Source organism: Nycticebus coucang, chromosome 5, assembly GCF_027406575.1.
Source record: "Nycticebus coucang isolate mNycCou1 chromosome 5, mNycCou1.pri, whole genome shotgun sequence".
In the NCBI taxonomy this organism is placed as follows: domain Eukaryota; kingdom Metazoa; phylum Chordata; class Mammalia; order Primates; family Lorisidae; genus Nycticebus; species Nycticebus coucang.
The window spans coordinates 129,507,109-129,519,306 of record NC_069784.1 but is presented as its reverse complement, the minus strand read 5'-3'; the positions used below and the strand labels follow the sequence as shown (position 1 = coordinate 129,519,306).

Sequence of the window (12,198 nt, the reverse complement as noted above, 5' to 3'; positions counted from 1 at the left end):
AGCCTATACCAGTACTTCATTCTTTTTTGTGGCTGAATAATATTTCATTGTAGTGATGTACCACAATTTGTTTATCCATTCATCTGCTGATGGCCTTTGGGGCTGTTTCCACCTTTTTTGGCTCTGTGGACATGAATGCATATGTATTTATTTCAGTACTTGTTTTTCATTTCTTTGGGTATACAGGTTGAACATCTTTAATCTGAAAATCTGAAATCTAAAATATTCTAAAATCTGGAACTTTTTTGGATACCAATGTGATGTTCAAACATCATGCACAAAAGAAATGCTCACTGGAACATTTTGGCTGTTGGATGTTTGGATTTGGGAAGTGCAATCAGCATGTATATGCAAATATTCCAAAATCTGAAAAGATCCAAAGTCCAAAACACTTCTACCCCCAAACATTTCAGATAAGGAATGCTCAACCTTTGTATTTAGAAGTGGAACGGATGGAATTTAACGTAGTTTTTCAAAACTATACTTTCATATAATGCTAATTGAGAACCCTTAGGAAGCATCTGTTGTTGTTGTTGTTGTTGTTGAGACGGGGTCTCACTATGTCACTCAGGCTGGAGTACAGTGGTGTGATCACAGCTCACTGTGGCATCAAACTCCTGAGCTCAAGGGATTCTCCTGCCTCAGCCTTCTAAACACCTGGGACTACGGATGTGAGCTACTGCACTGGCTATTTTTTAAAGCTTTTGTGAGATTGGGGTCTCACTATTTTGCCTAGGCTGGTCTTACACTCCTGGACTCAAGTGACCCTCCTGCTTTGGCCTCCCAAACTGCTGGGATTATAGACATGAGCCACCATCTAAGGCCAGCATTGTACATTATACAAAAAGTTGACTTACACAGTCTATGTTCTTTGTATAATTTATATTCTCTTAGAGATAGAATTGTTGAAACCACTATCCAGTAATTAAGCAGCCCATCCAGAGATAAGTTGAACATCTCCTTCTATGTATTATATATTTATCCAGTGTACACACTTATGCATATATACTTTTAACAAAGTGATACTTACTAGAACTGATTTTTGAGTGTTATAAAAAGAAGACATTTCAAATGAAGAATTTGGATAGATCAAGTCATATAGGAGACAGAAGGTGGGCATAGAGTTGGATGTCTGATGGTTCATTTTTTTCTGAAGAAAATAATGAAAGTTGCACTCTAGTTGGTAATAAGGGAAATAACAGGATGATGAAGTGACTAAAAGCAACCATGGTATTAATTTAATAGCCAGCTTTTAAAATTAAGATTGTATTTTCAAAATCAATTTTTACTCATCTCCTGATAACCACTGACTCATTTATGTTTAATCTTATGGACTATATGTATTTTCTACTCAGATACACCAGTGTAGATGAAAGGAAATTTGAGTTCTAACTGTGACAAACAATCTAGCTTCCTTGTGTCTCAGATAAGCTTATTCATTAAACATAGATTAATAAATTATTAGAGAGGTGGGACAATGATTACATTCCTATAATATTTTTGATGATTTAAAGTGACATTTACACTATGTCTTCAAAAGTATACCTCCCCGACCTTTTTGGCATGAGGGAAGACAATTTTCTTACTGACTGGACTGGGGATGTGGGCGTTGGGATGAGGATGGCATTAAATGCTCATAAAGAGCCTGCAACCTAGACCCTTTGTATGTACAGTTTACAGTAGGGTTCATGCTCCTTTGAGAATCTAATGCCACCCCTGATCTGCCAGGAGGTGGGGCTCAGGTGACTGATGGATAAATGCTGAGCAGCCTGGTTGCTAACAGGCTGCAGGCGGTACCAGTCTGATCTGCACCCTGGGGGGTTGGGGACATAGCAAAGCAACATTTCCTTCTGTAGTGTTTCTTTCGTAGCAATAACTCCTAGAAATTGATTATGGGACTGAGATTCTGCAAGACATAGCTCTGTAGTTAGGTTCATCGCCAAAGCACTGTCTACAGACTTGGGAGTGGAAATAATGTTTGTGGAGTGTCTGTTAAGTGTTTTATTTATCTGACCTCATTTAAGTCCTAACAACCAGTGAGTTGCAGGTCCATGATTGGAATGGAGTTTGGCTACCTCCAATGTCAGGGCTCTGTCTGCCACACTAAGAATGCTAATTAGGTTTCATCTATGTGGTGGTTTATCAGAGTAGGGTGCTGGGGACTCTGATGGGTTAGCTCGTGTTTTTCATGGAGATAGGAAGAGGGCTTGGACAGATCCTCTGCCTGCCTTTGTCCAATCTTAAGCTGTGTCGGGTTCCTTCTCTTGGAAGGATCTGGGTGCATTATCAAGAGAATATTAATTTCTCTTGTAAACTGTGTACTGGGACACATTCATGGTTAATTCGGGCTGATTGAGGGAGGTAGCTCCCTTATTTCACGTGCACTATGCCTATTTCATGTGTATAATCTCAATCAACGAAACTCTAGGATTGTTGTATTTATTTCTATTTGTCATATGTATTTGTTTCAGGCAGAGAAAGCTGATGGATTTGTCAACCTGCCTGATTTCACGGTTGAAAGAGCATCTGAATGCAAGAAAAAGCAGTAAGTTTTCTCTCATCCGCCACAAAACTCTGAGCCGTGATAACATCTCTTTTAAACGTTCATCAAGTGATGTGGTGATTTAGAAGTGAGTGAAGGAAACTCAGTATCTGAGAATTTTGAGTATTTGGGGTTGGCACCCAAAATAGTAACAGAAACATTTAACCTCTCATTTTTTGAAATTTCATTTTGTGGAGCAGATGGGTTTTAAACCCCCCATGAAGCCTTGGCATGGAATGTTGATGACTGTGTGTATGATGGAATCAAGAACAAGCTCCCATCCAGGGCTGGCAGAGAGGTCAGATGTCAAGTTTTTGTCCTTGTAAAGAGGAGGATGGATAGTTAAATATGTTTCATCAGAGCTGCAGGTAGGACAGCAAGAACATTTCCTTAGTTCATGGAGTTGTCTGAGCACCCTTGGAATTAAGTTCTCTGAGATGTCTTCAGCCTGAGAATTATACTCTGTATAGTTCAAGTCCAAAAGATTTGAGACCCAACAAGGATCAAAGAAGTTGGCAGCTCATGGTCCTTGTTTGAGAGAAAGACCACTCAGGAAGCCCGTGACCTGCCTAAGGCTCAAGGGACAGCTGGTTCTAAACCCCAGTATCCCGATCCCCATCTGAGTGCTTTTCCTATGACACATCCTGGTCTTTTGCATATGTGTCCTTGTTCACCTTCTTATAATTATTTCTTCTACCTTTGACATCTTTTGCAGTGTTATCAGAAAGGGGCATTTCCTTATTATCCTATGTTAGTAGTTGCAGAAATTGATTATTTACTTCTAAGAAAATTGATGAAACAGAGCTTGCTTTAAGTCTTTGCCTGTCTGGTGTCTCTGCTCACCTGCAGTGACACACGCAGGGCTCATTCTGTGTGGTTTTCCACTGGCTATTTATAAACAGCCTGGCCTGTGCTACAGGACTTCCGGTCTCAGTGGTGAAATGGAAGAGTTTTATGTTTTGTTATCTTCAACATTTTATACTTTTCAACTAAAATTGGCCTGGCATTTTTCCTTTACTAAAAGAATGTTCCTTGGATAAGGTTTCTGATGTGTTATCACGGTATGAAAAAGTTCCAGATCTATAAATGAAATTCTTCTGTATATATGATTGTATTTGAGTAAGTACTTTGCCTGATGGAGTTGATCTGGATATTTTGAAGTGATACCTCTATTGCTCTAAATTATAATTTATTGTATCTTTGTGGCAAAGCAAACCAGTTAGCAAGTGAAAAGAAAAGGATCTGTCCATATGTTTTCAATGGGCAGCTAAGTGTCCTGTTCTGATATAATAAACTGACCCTCAGCTCCCTATGTGAAATGGGGACTAGACAATAGGTATCTAATGTGACTAAATTAGTTTTTATAAATTTACAAGCAAAGCAGACAAGTGTAGAATGCTTCTATTGGACTGATTTGCTTTTAGACCCATCGATGACAATAAACACTAATTTCTGATACATTTGTGCCTTTCTCCTTTTCAGTGCTTTTAAGGTCAACCATCCACAGATCAAGGCCTTTTATTTTGCAGCTGAGAACATGCAGGAGATGAATGTGTAAGTAGAGGACATCTGTAAACCCAGCCCTATGGGAGTGTATTACCTTGGGCAGGTATTGGAGTTTTAAGTTTATGTGCATATTGATTATTGTTTTATTTATTTCTGTTACTTTAGGGATTTTCTTTAGAAGTTGTAAAGTCTTCTTGCTTCTATCTGGAAGCATTTTGGAGAACTATGCATATCAAAATGGTTATTTTAGGAGGAGGTTATAGACTTTTCTGGGAGAATCCCTGAGCTGAGAAAGAAATCGACAGAAGCCATGATAAGAAAATGTTAAAATGAGGAGAGGGATTTGAAAGTATTATGTAACTGATCTCTCAGCTTTCTGCATTAAAACCGCTCTACGGCATTTCACACGCGCTGTGCGATTATCATGATGATTCACGTATTTATCACCTCTTGGGGCCTCCTCCTGAACATTTGGCAAAATGTCCATGCTCAGAGAGTATCTCACTTAAAATTTTGATCTTTAGCTCCGTTTATGCTTTAGTTTGTTTCAATGCATGGCCTGTATGCCTGGACCACTACCTACTCAATACAGTCCCTACTGCTGCTTCAGATTCAGATGCGATCACATCACAACAGCCATTACTTGGGTCAGGCTGTGTTTAAGGTACTGACCCGAGCAGCAGAGCCAGCCCTATTCTCAGAACTCCTGGTGTCCGTTTCCCATAACCAGTTTAAGATATGTTTATGGAACACCCATCATGTGCCCCACTGCAGCAGTGCTGTGCAGCAGCAAATAAAAAACCACACAGCATCTCTCTATTCACAGAGTTTATGCTTAGTCTATTTTATTTATTCACAATGATTTTCTTACTTGTCTGTCCTATACAATTTTGATTTACCCTCTTGCTCTAGAAAATGAAAGCAGCTGTCTTTCACCAAACATGCACGTGCGCGCGCACACACACACACACACACCCTTCTTATAGGACATCTGGTTAGCAGCTCTGCTAGAAGCATTGTCATCTGTCCCCTGTGCTCACCTCCCCACTGCAGCCTGTCAGGTGAGGGCAGAATGACTTTGTACCACAGACATTTGGGAAGCCCCGTGTTAGAAAGACAAGGCCAGGCATCGACCATTGAGTCTCCCAAACAAGTCATTCATTCCATTGGACAAAGAAAGAAATTGTTTCTACCCTCCTTCTGATTTTAGCTTTTTCCCCTGGGCTTTCTTAAGCATCTGAGAAAAATAATAGCAGGCACATAAAAGGAGAGGATTTAAAAGTCTTCACAGTCGGAGCTCTTTACTTATCTTTCTCGCCTGTACTGGTAATGAAATCCGTGGGGTACAAATCCTGTGGGGGGGAAGGCTTTATGGTCTTGCCCACTGGTTTCGGAGCCCCACGAAGGCTGAGCCATCAGTTAGTCCCCGGTGGTCCTGTCTGGTCTTTGATGGCAATGAGATAGTGCTGCCCACCACCCCTCCTCAGTGTCCCCTGTCACTCCTGGCTGCTGCTTTCTGGAAGCACCCTGCATCTCTGCCTATCTTCTCCAGCACATCCTTCCGTCTCATTCTGTGGCCGATTCTCTGGAAGTAGTTCTCTCTCCAACAAGGGATGGGTGACACTGAGTTTACCAGCAAGACAATTGTTTCTAAGCATTTTGTTACCTAGTGAATTTCTCCTCTGACCCAATCAAATACATTTTTAAACCCATAGAAGTGTGAGACCCCTCCGTGGTCATCTGAATCTGTTGTATCTCAGACAGATTTGCTTTCTAAGTTACACAGCAGAGTTATGCAGCTGCCCACCTCCCTTCCTTACCTCCCCAGGGTCAGTCTGCATTTCCAGACCACTCAGCTACAGCTTTATGTTCTCTGGTGGTAGACACTGGCAAGTAGAGCTGCACGACGATTAGCTATAGACACGACCATGTAATGTTCTGGCTGCAGTTATCAAGGCTCATCTTTTACTGCCTGTCTACGCTGTGAAGACTGGTTAATTTTGCGTGAAATTCTGTCAGGGGTTATCTTTTCCAGCATATAAACAAAATGTGAATTGGAATTTAAACTTGAAGTGTCTTAACCCTATGTTTTTGAATCTCTCAGTGACCTTGACAATTGAAAATCACCCATCTGAATGGTTATGGGTACATGGCTCATTTTGTCTGTGCCTGAAATATATCCCAATTTCTTACACAGTCAAACTTCTGTAAGTTGACCACCCAGGGGACTGAAACTTACTGATCAACACAGGGAACCAGGACTACTGTACTGACAGGTACATGTGGTGCATGTCCGGTCTATGAGAATGAGGTCAATATAGGAGGTGGTCAAGTAGGAAGGTGGTCAAGTATGGAAGTTCTACTGTATTTGTAATGTCGTGATTAAGTTTTGTTATTCCAAAGATGACTTTTTCTAATAATAAGCAATGAAATTTCTCCCTCCTCCCACAAAACTATGTAGATGATATTGAGAGATTTATTTTGCAGTAACACTGAAAAGCTTCCTTTCTTACTGATGCAGCCTGTCTGAGCCAGTACATAATATGTCTGGGTATCATTCAGTGAGATGCGGGCTATAGGGGACTGGGGGTGGCATTTGGAGTGACGAGGTAAGTTTTAGAAGTTCCCCTCCTTGGGTAACTGCATTTCTGGATGGTGACATTCCTCCCAGGAACAATGAAGGGAAAGGTAATTACGTTTAATAGAAACTCCACATGTGCTGCAGTGATTGTTAATTTAAAAGCACAGGGGTAAGACATTAAGGGTAATGAAAGCCTTGGTCTCTCAGTGTTTTTCAGTGTTTGCGGGGAGAATTCGCTCTTGTTTTGTGCATTGATTTCTTAACACTTGTTCTCCTCCAAAACGCACACATTAAAATACAACAAACTCCCAGGAAACATCTGTCATCTTCTTTTATGTAACTATAAGTCCTTTTGTACATCCATCTATTTAGCCACAAATAAAAGTTTTCCTGCTGTCATTGTGTTTAAAAAACCATTCTTAGCAAAGGAGGTATGCCAAACCCGTGTGTACTAGAAAGAAAACATTCAAACACAATTGTAAACAATCACCAGTTTTTCACAGCAAGGAACTAACTGTTGCATTGAAAAGGGCAGGAGTTTTGGGTGAGGGCTGAGAGGAATCTTTATTGTCAATGCTTTTCCATCTTGCTGTGTTTCTGTGTTCTGGAAAGGAGCTTAGAATGCCTTTTCTTGTTTCAGACATTCTCAATTCTAAACTATGTTTTGTCTTTATCTTAAAAAAATTTTTTTTCGGGCGGCGCCTGTGGCTCAAGGAGTAGGGCGCTGGTCCCATATGCCGGAGGTGGCGGGTTCAAACCTAGCCCCGGCCAAAAGCCACAAAAAAAAAAAAAAAAAACAAAAAAAAATTTTTTTTCTTATCCTATTTCACTTTAATGTGCTTTTTAGGTGGGAGGGTTGGCTTATACAATTACAAAATCAGATATAAACTAAAAATTGTAATGGTATTTTAAGAAGTGAACCAAATAATTTATTGTGTTTTGCTTACCTTTAAATGTTTATTTAAGTAATACATAAAACATAGTCTTATAAAAATACCAGTGCAGAAGTAAAAAAGGTGAAAAATTCCTCATACCCCTCTCTTCACTTTCCAATTCCTCATACCCCTTTCTTCACTTCCCTACTCTTCTTAGGGTTAACCACTTTTAACAGATGTATACTTTCTGGAATTTTTCTCTGTATACCAATGCATGACCATACACAAACACACAGTTTTTAAAGTGCAATTAAGTCAGACTAAGCATATTGGTCTATACTTGTTCTTTTCAATTGACAGTATGTTAGGATCTTTTCCAGGTCAGTACAAGACCCTGCTCTCATCTTAGCCTTTTTATCAGTTTTGTTGTAACATGGTATTGATAGAATCAATGTCATAAGTTATTTATCCATTTTCCTATTAATGGACAATTATATTGTCTCTGGGAATTTTCTTTTTGCCATGACAAGCCTTTTTTGGTCAATTAATGTTCTTCCATATTTATTTGTGTACGTGAAATTATGTGTAGGATGGATATTTACAATTGGAATTGTTGGGTGAAGGGGGTGGATGTTTAAATCTTGAGTAATATAATCATGTTGCCTGCTCAAAATCAGTTGTGTTGGTTTTCATGTTCAACTCAGTAAAAGATGAGAATGTTCATTTTTCCATTTTCTTCTAATTATTAGGAATCACTTTTTTTAGAAATCAATATTTTTAATTTTTCCTATCTAGTGGTTAAAATATTTTGTGTTTGAATATTACATTTCTTAAAATAATATCAAGACTAAGAATTATTTTCCTGTAATTTTCTGTTCCTTTATTTTGCCTTTTATTCTATTGAAACTTGATAAACATTTTTAGGTTCCAATGGCATAATCTGGCTCTTTATTGGTCCAATGTTATGTGGCCATCAGACAGCTTGTGTTTATTGTGGTGCTGAAGTAAAAGTCTTAAAGAAGGCTAGAGCTCATCTGCCTTCGTTAGAAATTCCTATTTTGTTTATTTTCAAAAATCAAACTTATTGTACATTTTCTGTTAAAGAAAATAATGGATACAGTAAGATCATGGAAGACTGAGGGTTGGGTAAAGATCCTAATTAGTTGGCAACTATAGACATGGGAACATCCAATATTTATGTCCTGGTGTAAGTGTGGCAGCTGAATTGTTCATGAGGTCTTTCAGGAGTAGAAGAAATCACAAGTATAAATGTGTCAATAAATACGTAGCATTATTATTATGCTTTTGTCAGTATTGGTTAACTTTATTATTGAATGCCCTGGTTTCTAAAAAAAAAAAAAAATGAATATGCAGCATGGAGTCTATTTAAAAATATGGAAAACTGAAAAGAAATGGGAAATAAATCATCTAGATTTTCACCGTCTTGAAATAATGTTTTCTCTGTAAGTATAAGATTATGTGGTTAGTAATACATGAAATAGATTCGCTTTGTGTGCTATCTTTTACAAATCTGTGTTTTAAAGTATGTTCTTAACGAAACCACTGAGAAGGAACTGCAGTGGTCTGAAGGTTTAAGGCAAGTGGGAGTTTGTTAAGGTTTGTCTAGTTCTACTTTCATTATTGATGTATGGTTGGAATCCAGTGTTAATAAAATGGTAAACATTATTAATTTTAATTCTATAAGAAATTAAAATTTTCCCCAGTTTAGGAATATCTGTCAGGTTCTAACTGGATGTTTTACCGATTGGCATAAAAATATCCCTGGGTTAGTAATAGATGGTCTTTTTTTTTTTTTCCTAAAATAAACAGACATTATTAAGAATTATAGAGAGAGCACTCAATAACTTTAATGGCCAAGTGATGAAACCTGACAATAAAAGTTTAATGGTTGCTAAAAATTGCAAATGCACAATTACAAAAGAAGATGTATGTGCTTATATATTTAGACCATCTAATTTAGCTGACCACACCAGCTGGATAAGGGGCCATGGCACTTCTTGTACTTATAAAGGGTACCTCTGTAAGTTAAGTATTGTGACTCCAAGGCCTTAGGTTTCAATGCTGAAAACTTATGCTGTTTCTGGAAATGTTCATGCTGAAAATAGAATGATGACTTAATTTCATAAGAATGCTGGGCATGATGTCCTCCTTAAGGGTCTCTAGGGGGAGGTGAACGGGTAAGTTGAACCAATCTCTCTGGTCAGACATTTACTTTCTATTTGAATTTTAGGTGGTTAAATAAACTTGGATTAGCTGTAATCCATCATGAATCCACTACAAAGGATGGAGGTATGTTCTACTTTAAATTTCTGGCAATTCAGCAAGAATATTAGAATAGGCGCAAATAGGATTAAAAAAAACAATGTCAGATTCTATGTATAGTCTGATCCTGATGGTATTTAAACTTGGTATTTAAAATGATATGTAGGGACAGACAGATTCACACAGACTTACCAACCCAGAATAAGCTTCCCTTGCTGGCTGTGAATATTTGTCACACGTCACCCACACGTCTGCAGCTGTGGGCTTCACTGACATCTCAGTTTGCCCGTGCAAATGTTTGATTGCCCCAGTTGCTGAATTCTCTTCCTCGTAGACACCATCTCCTTGTGGTTTGGTCAGATAATTTTAGTCTCACTATTTCTTCTCTGATTTTGTACTATTTCCACTAGGTATGTGAAGGTCAGATTGTGAGGCAGGGTTCAAAATCAACTATAGTCTAATTGTGACAATGCAATTACTCCTTAGCGTTGAGAAGAGGTGCCAGGGCCACAGAGGTAATAACATTTCTGAAACGCACAGGCCATGTAAGACTCAGGAATCAGAAGTGGAGACTTACATTTTGTCATAACAAAATTATAAAATCTTAGATGTAGACATGAAGACACGGTGCCTGGATTGGAAACGTTAAAGGAATACCACACTGTAGCATGAAATCTGTGTCCGAAACATCTTCTTGGTCCTATGTTCCACAAAATAAGCAACTACTGCATATTTATAGATTGTCGGGGTGTGAATACGTACACAGAAGCCTTTTGGTCCTGGCCTCTAAGGCCTTCCATCACCCAGCTTCAGTGACCTTTCAGCTTCAATTTCTACTGTGTCCCTGTAATGTTCTCCACGCACTTGGGCCGGCCCCTCCCCCAGCCTGGTACTCCCTTCTCTCTCTGTGCACCGCTGATGGTCCAGTTACCCGGCCAATTTCAGCTCATTAATATTCCTATGATTAAAATTAATCCCTAGTGATTCCGTGTTCTTGTAGTATGTGATTCACACCTCTGTTGAGGAATTATCTTCTGCAATGGATTGAAATCACGTAGCCAGATTTCAATTTCAGCAGTCAAGTGATAACGGCATTGGAACACTGAACATGTTCATTTCTGTCTTAGAATGTTACAGTGAAAGTGAACAGGAAGATCCTGAAATCGCCACGGAGACACCACCCCCTTCCTACTCCTCCCAGACCCAGTCTCCTTCAGTATGTGCAGATGTAAGTAGTCTGTTAGTTACTGATCCGAGGCGTCGAGAGCATTCCTTCCAGTTGGGCAGAAACTACCTTGAACAACAAATATTTAGAATGGGTTTGATTAGGGTATCTGCCAAAGAGCAAGTACAGTTTTCAGGGTGTTGATTCTGAGCCTTCTCTGTAATATCCTGCTGGTATGACTGTTTCGGCCTATCCCCGGGTGACCCACAGGCTCCTCATGCGAAGGGCATCCAGGTGATAGGCCAATACTTACAGGACTTTGTCTTACAGTGTTTATGCCTTACTTTTTTGCCAAAAGAATTTAAGTGCCTTGCCCAAATGCGTGTACTCTAACAATGCAAGATAAATTTAAAGAAAATGGAAAAGCAGTGTGAAGAGAAAAGTAGTAGAGTCAGAAAGATAGCAGGAAGCCAGGAGTGAGGTCAGTCAGTGCATTAAAATTGCATGTGGGATGGTTTTGTATATTCACTAGAGAAGAGGTGAATATGATTCAGAGCTCTGGAAGCACCTAATGTAGGTTCATATTATTAATGGATGTTAAGACTGCAGAGAGCTCCTTTAGTTGGATGCACTTACTGTTACAGAGATGGCCCCTAGAAAGGGTCAGACAAGGACCACTGGGGAAGTTGATTCATGGTTTTGACACTTGCCATGTATCAAGTTTTATGTAGGTGGTTTAAATACATAATCATTGAATCCTCCAATACCTTAGCCCTGAGAAGTTCACATTTTATTGATTACTAATGAGGCCAAGAGTCTTTTCACATTTATTAGCTGTTTGCATTTTCTTTTTTGTGAAGGGTCTGGTGAGTCTTTTGTACATTTTTAGCTGTGTCTTCCTCCTCCCATCCTCCTCTTTCTCTTCTTCTTGATTTTATATTTTCTTTATTATTCTATGTATTAGTCCTTTGTCAGCTAAAAGTGAGCAAATCTCACTGTTTTTTTTTTTTTTTAAACTCTGTTTTGTGATTTCTCTTTCTAAACAGATGTTCTTGATTTGAACGTGTCCTATTTATCCATCACTTCCATAGTAGCTAGTGTCTGGAACTCTACTTGGTGAAAATAAAAGGAACTACATCCTCGTCTTGGATGAAGGTTCATGGCTCAATTACATTACACAATGGCAGTCTAACCTGCAGTCGACACTTCGGGAATGCTTGTTTTAAAATAAATAAATGAAGGTGTG

General features: G+C 38.9%; 1 protein-coding gene across 1 annotated transcript in view; it reads left to right on the top strand.

The window, feature by feature from the left end:
* The window catches only part of IPCEF1 (interaction protein for cytohesin exchange factors 1), a 181,770-nt gene that overhangs the window by 130,524 nt on the left and 39,048 nt on the right, over positions 1-12,198 (top strand). Inside the window, exons 7-10 of the mRNA XM_053591327.1 lie at positions 2,472-2,545; positions 4,025-4,096; positions 9,756-9,814; positions 10,915-11,015. Of these exons, the coding sequence (XP_053447302.1) occupies positions 2,472-2,545; positions 4,025-4,096; positions 9,756-9,814; positions 10,915-11,015 (306 nt within the window). The remainder of the gene's footprint in view (positions 1-2,471; positions 2,546-4,024; positions 4,097-9,755; positions 9,815-10,914; positions 11,016-12,198) is intronic.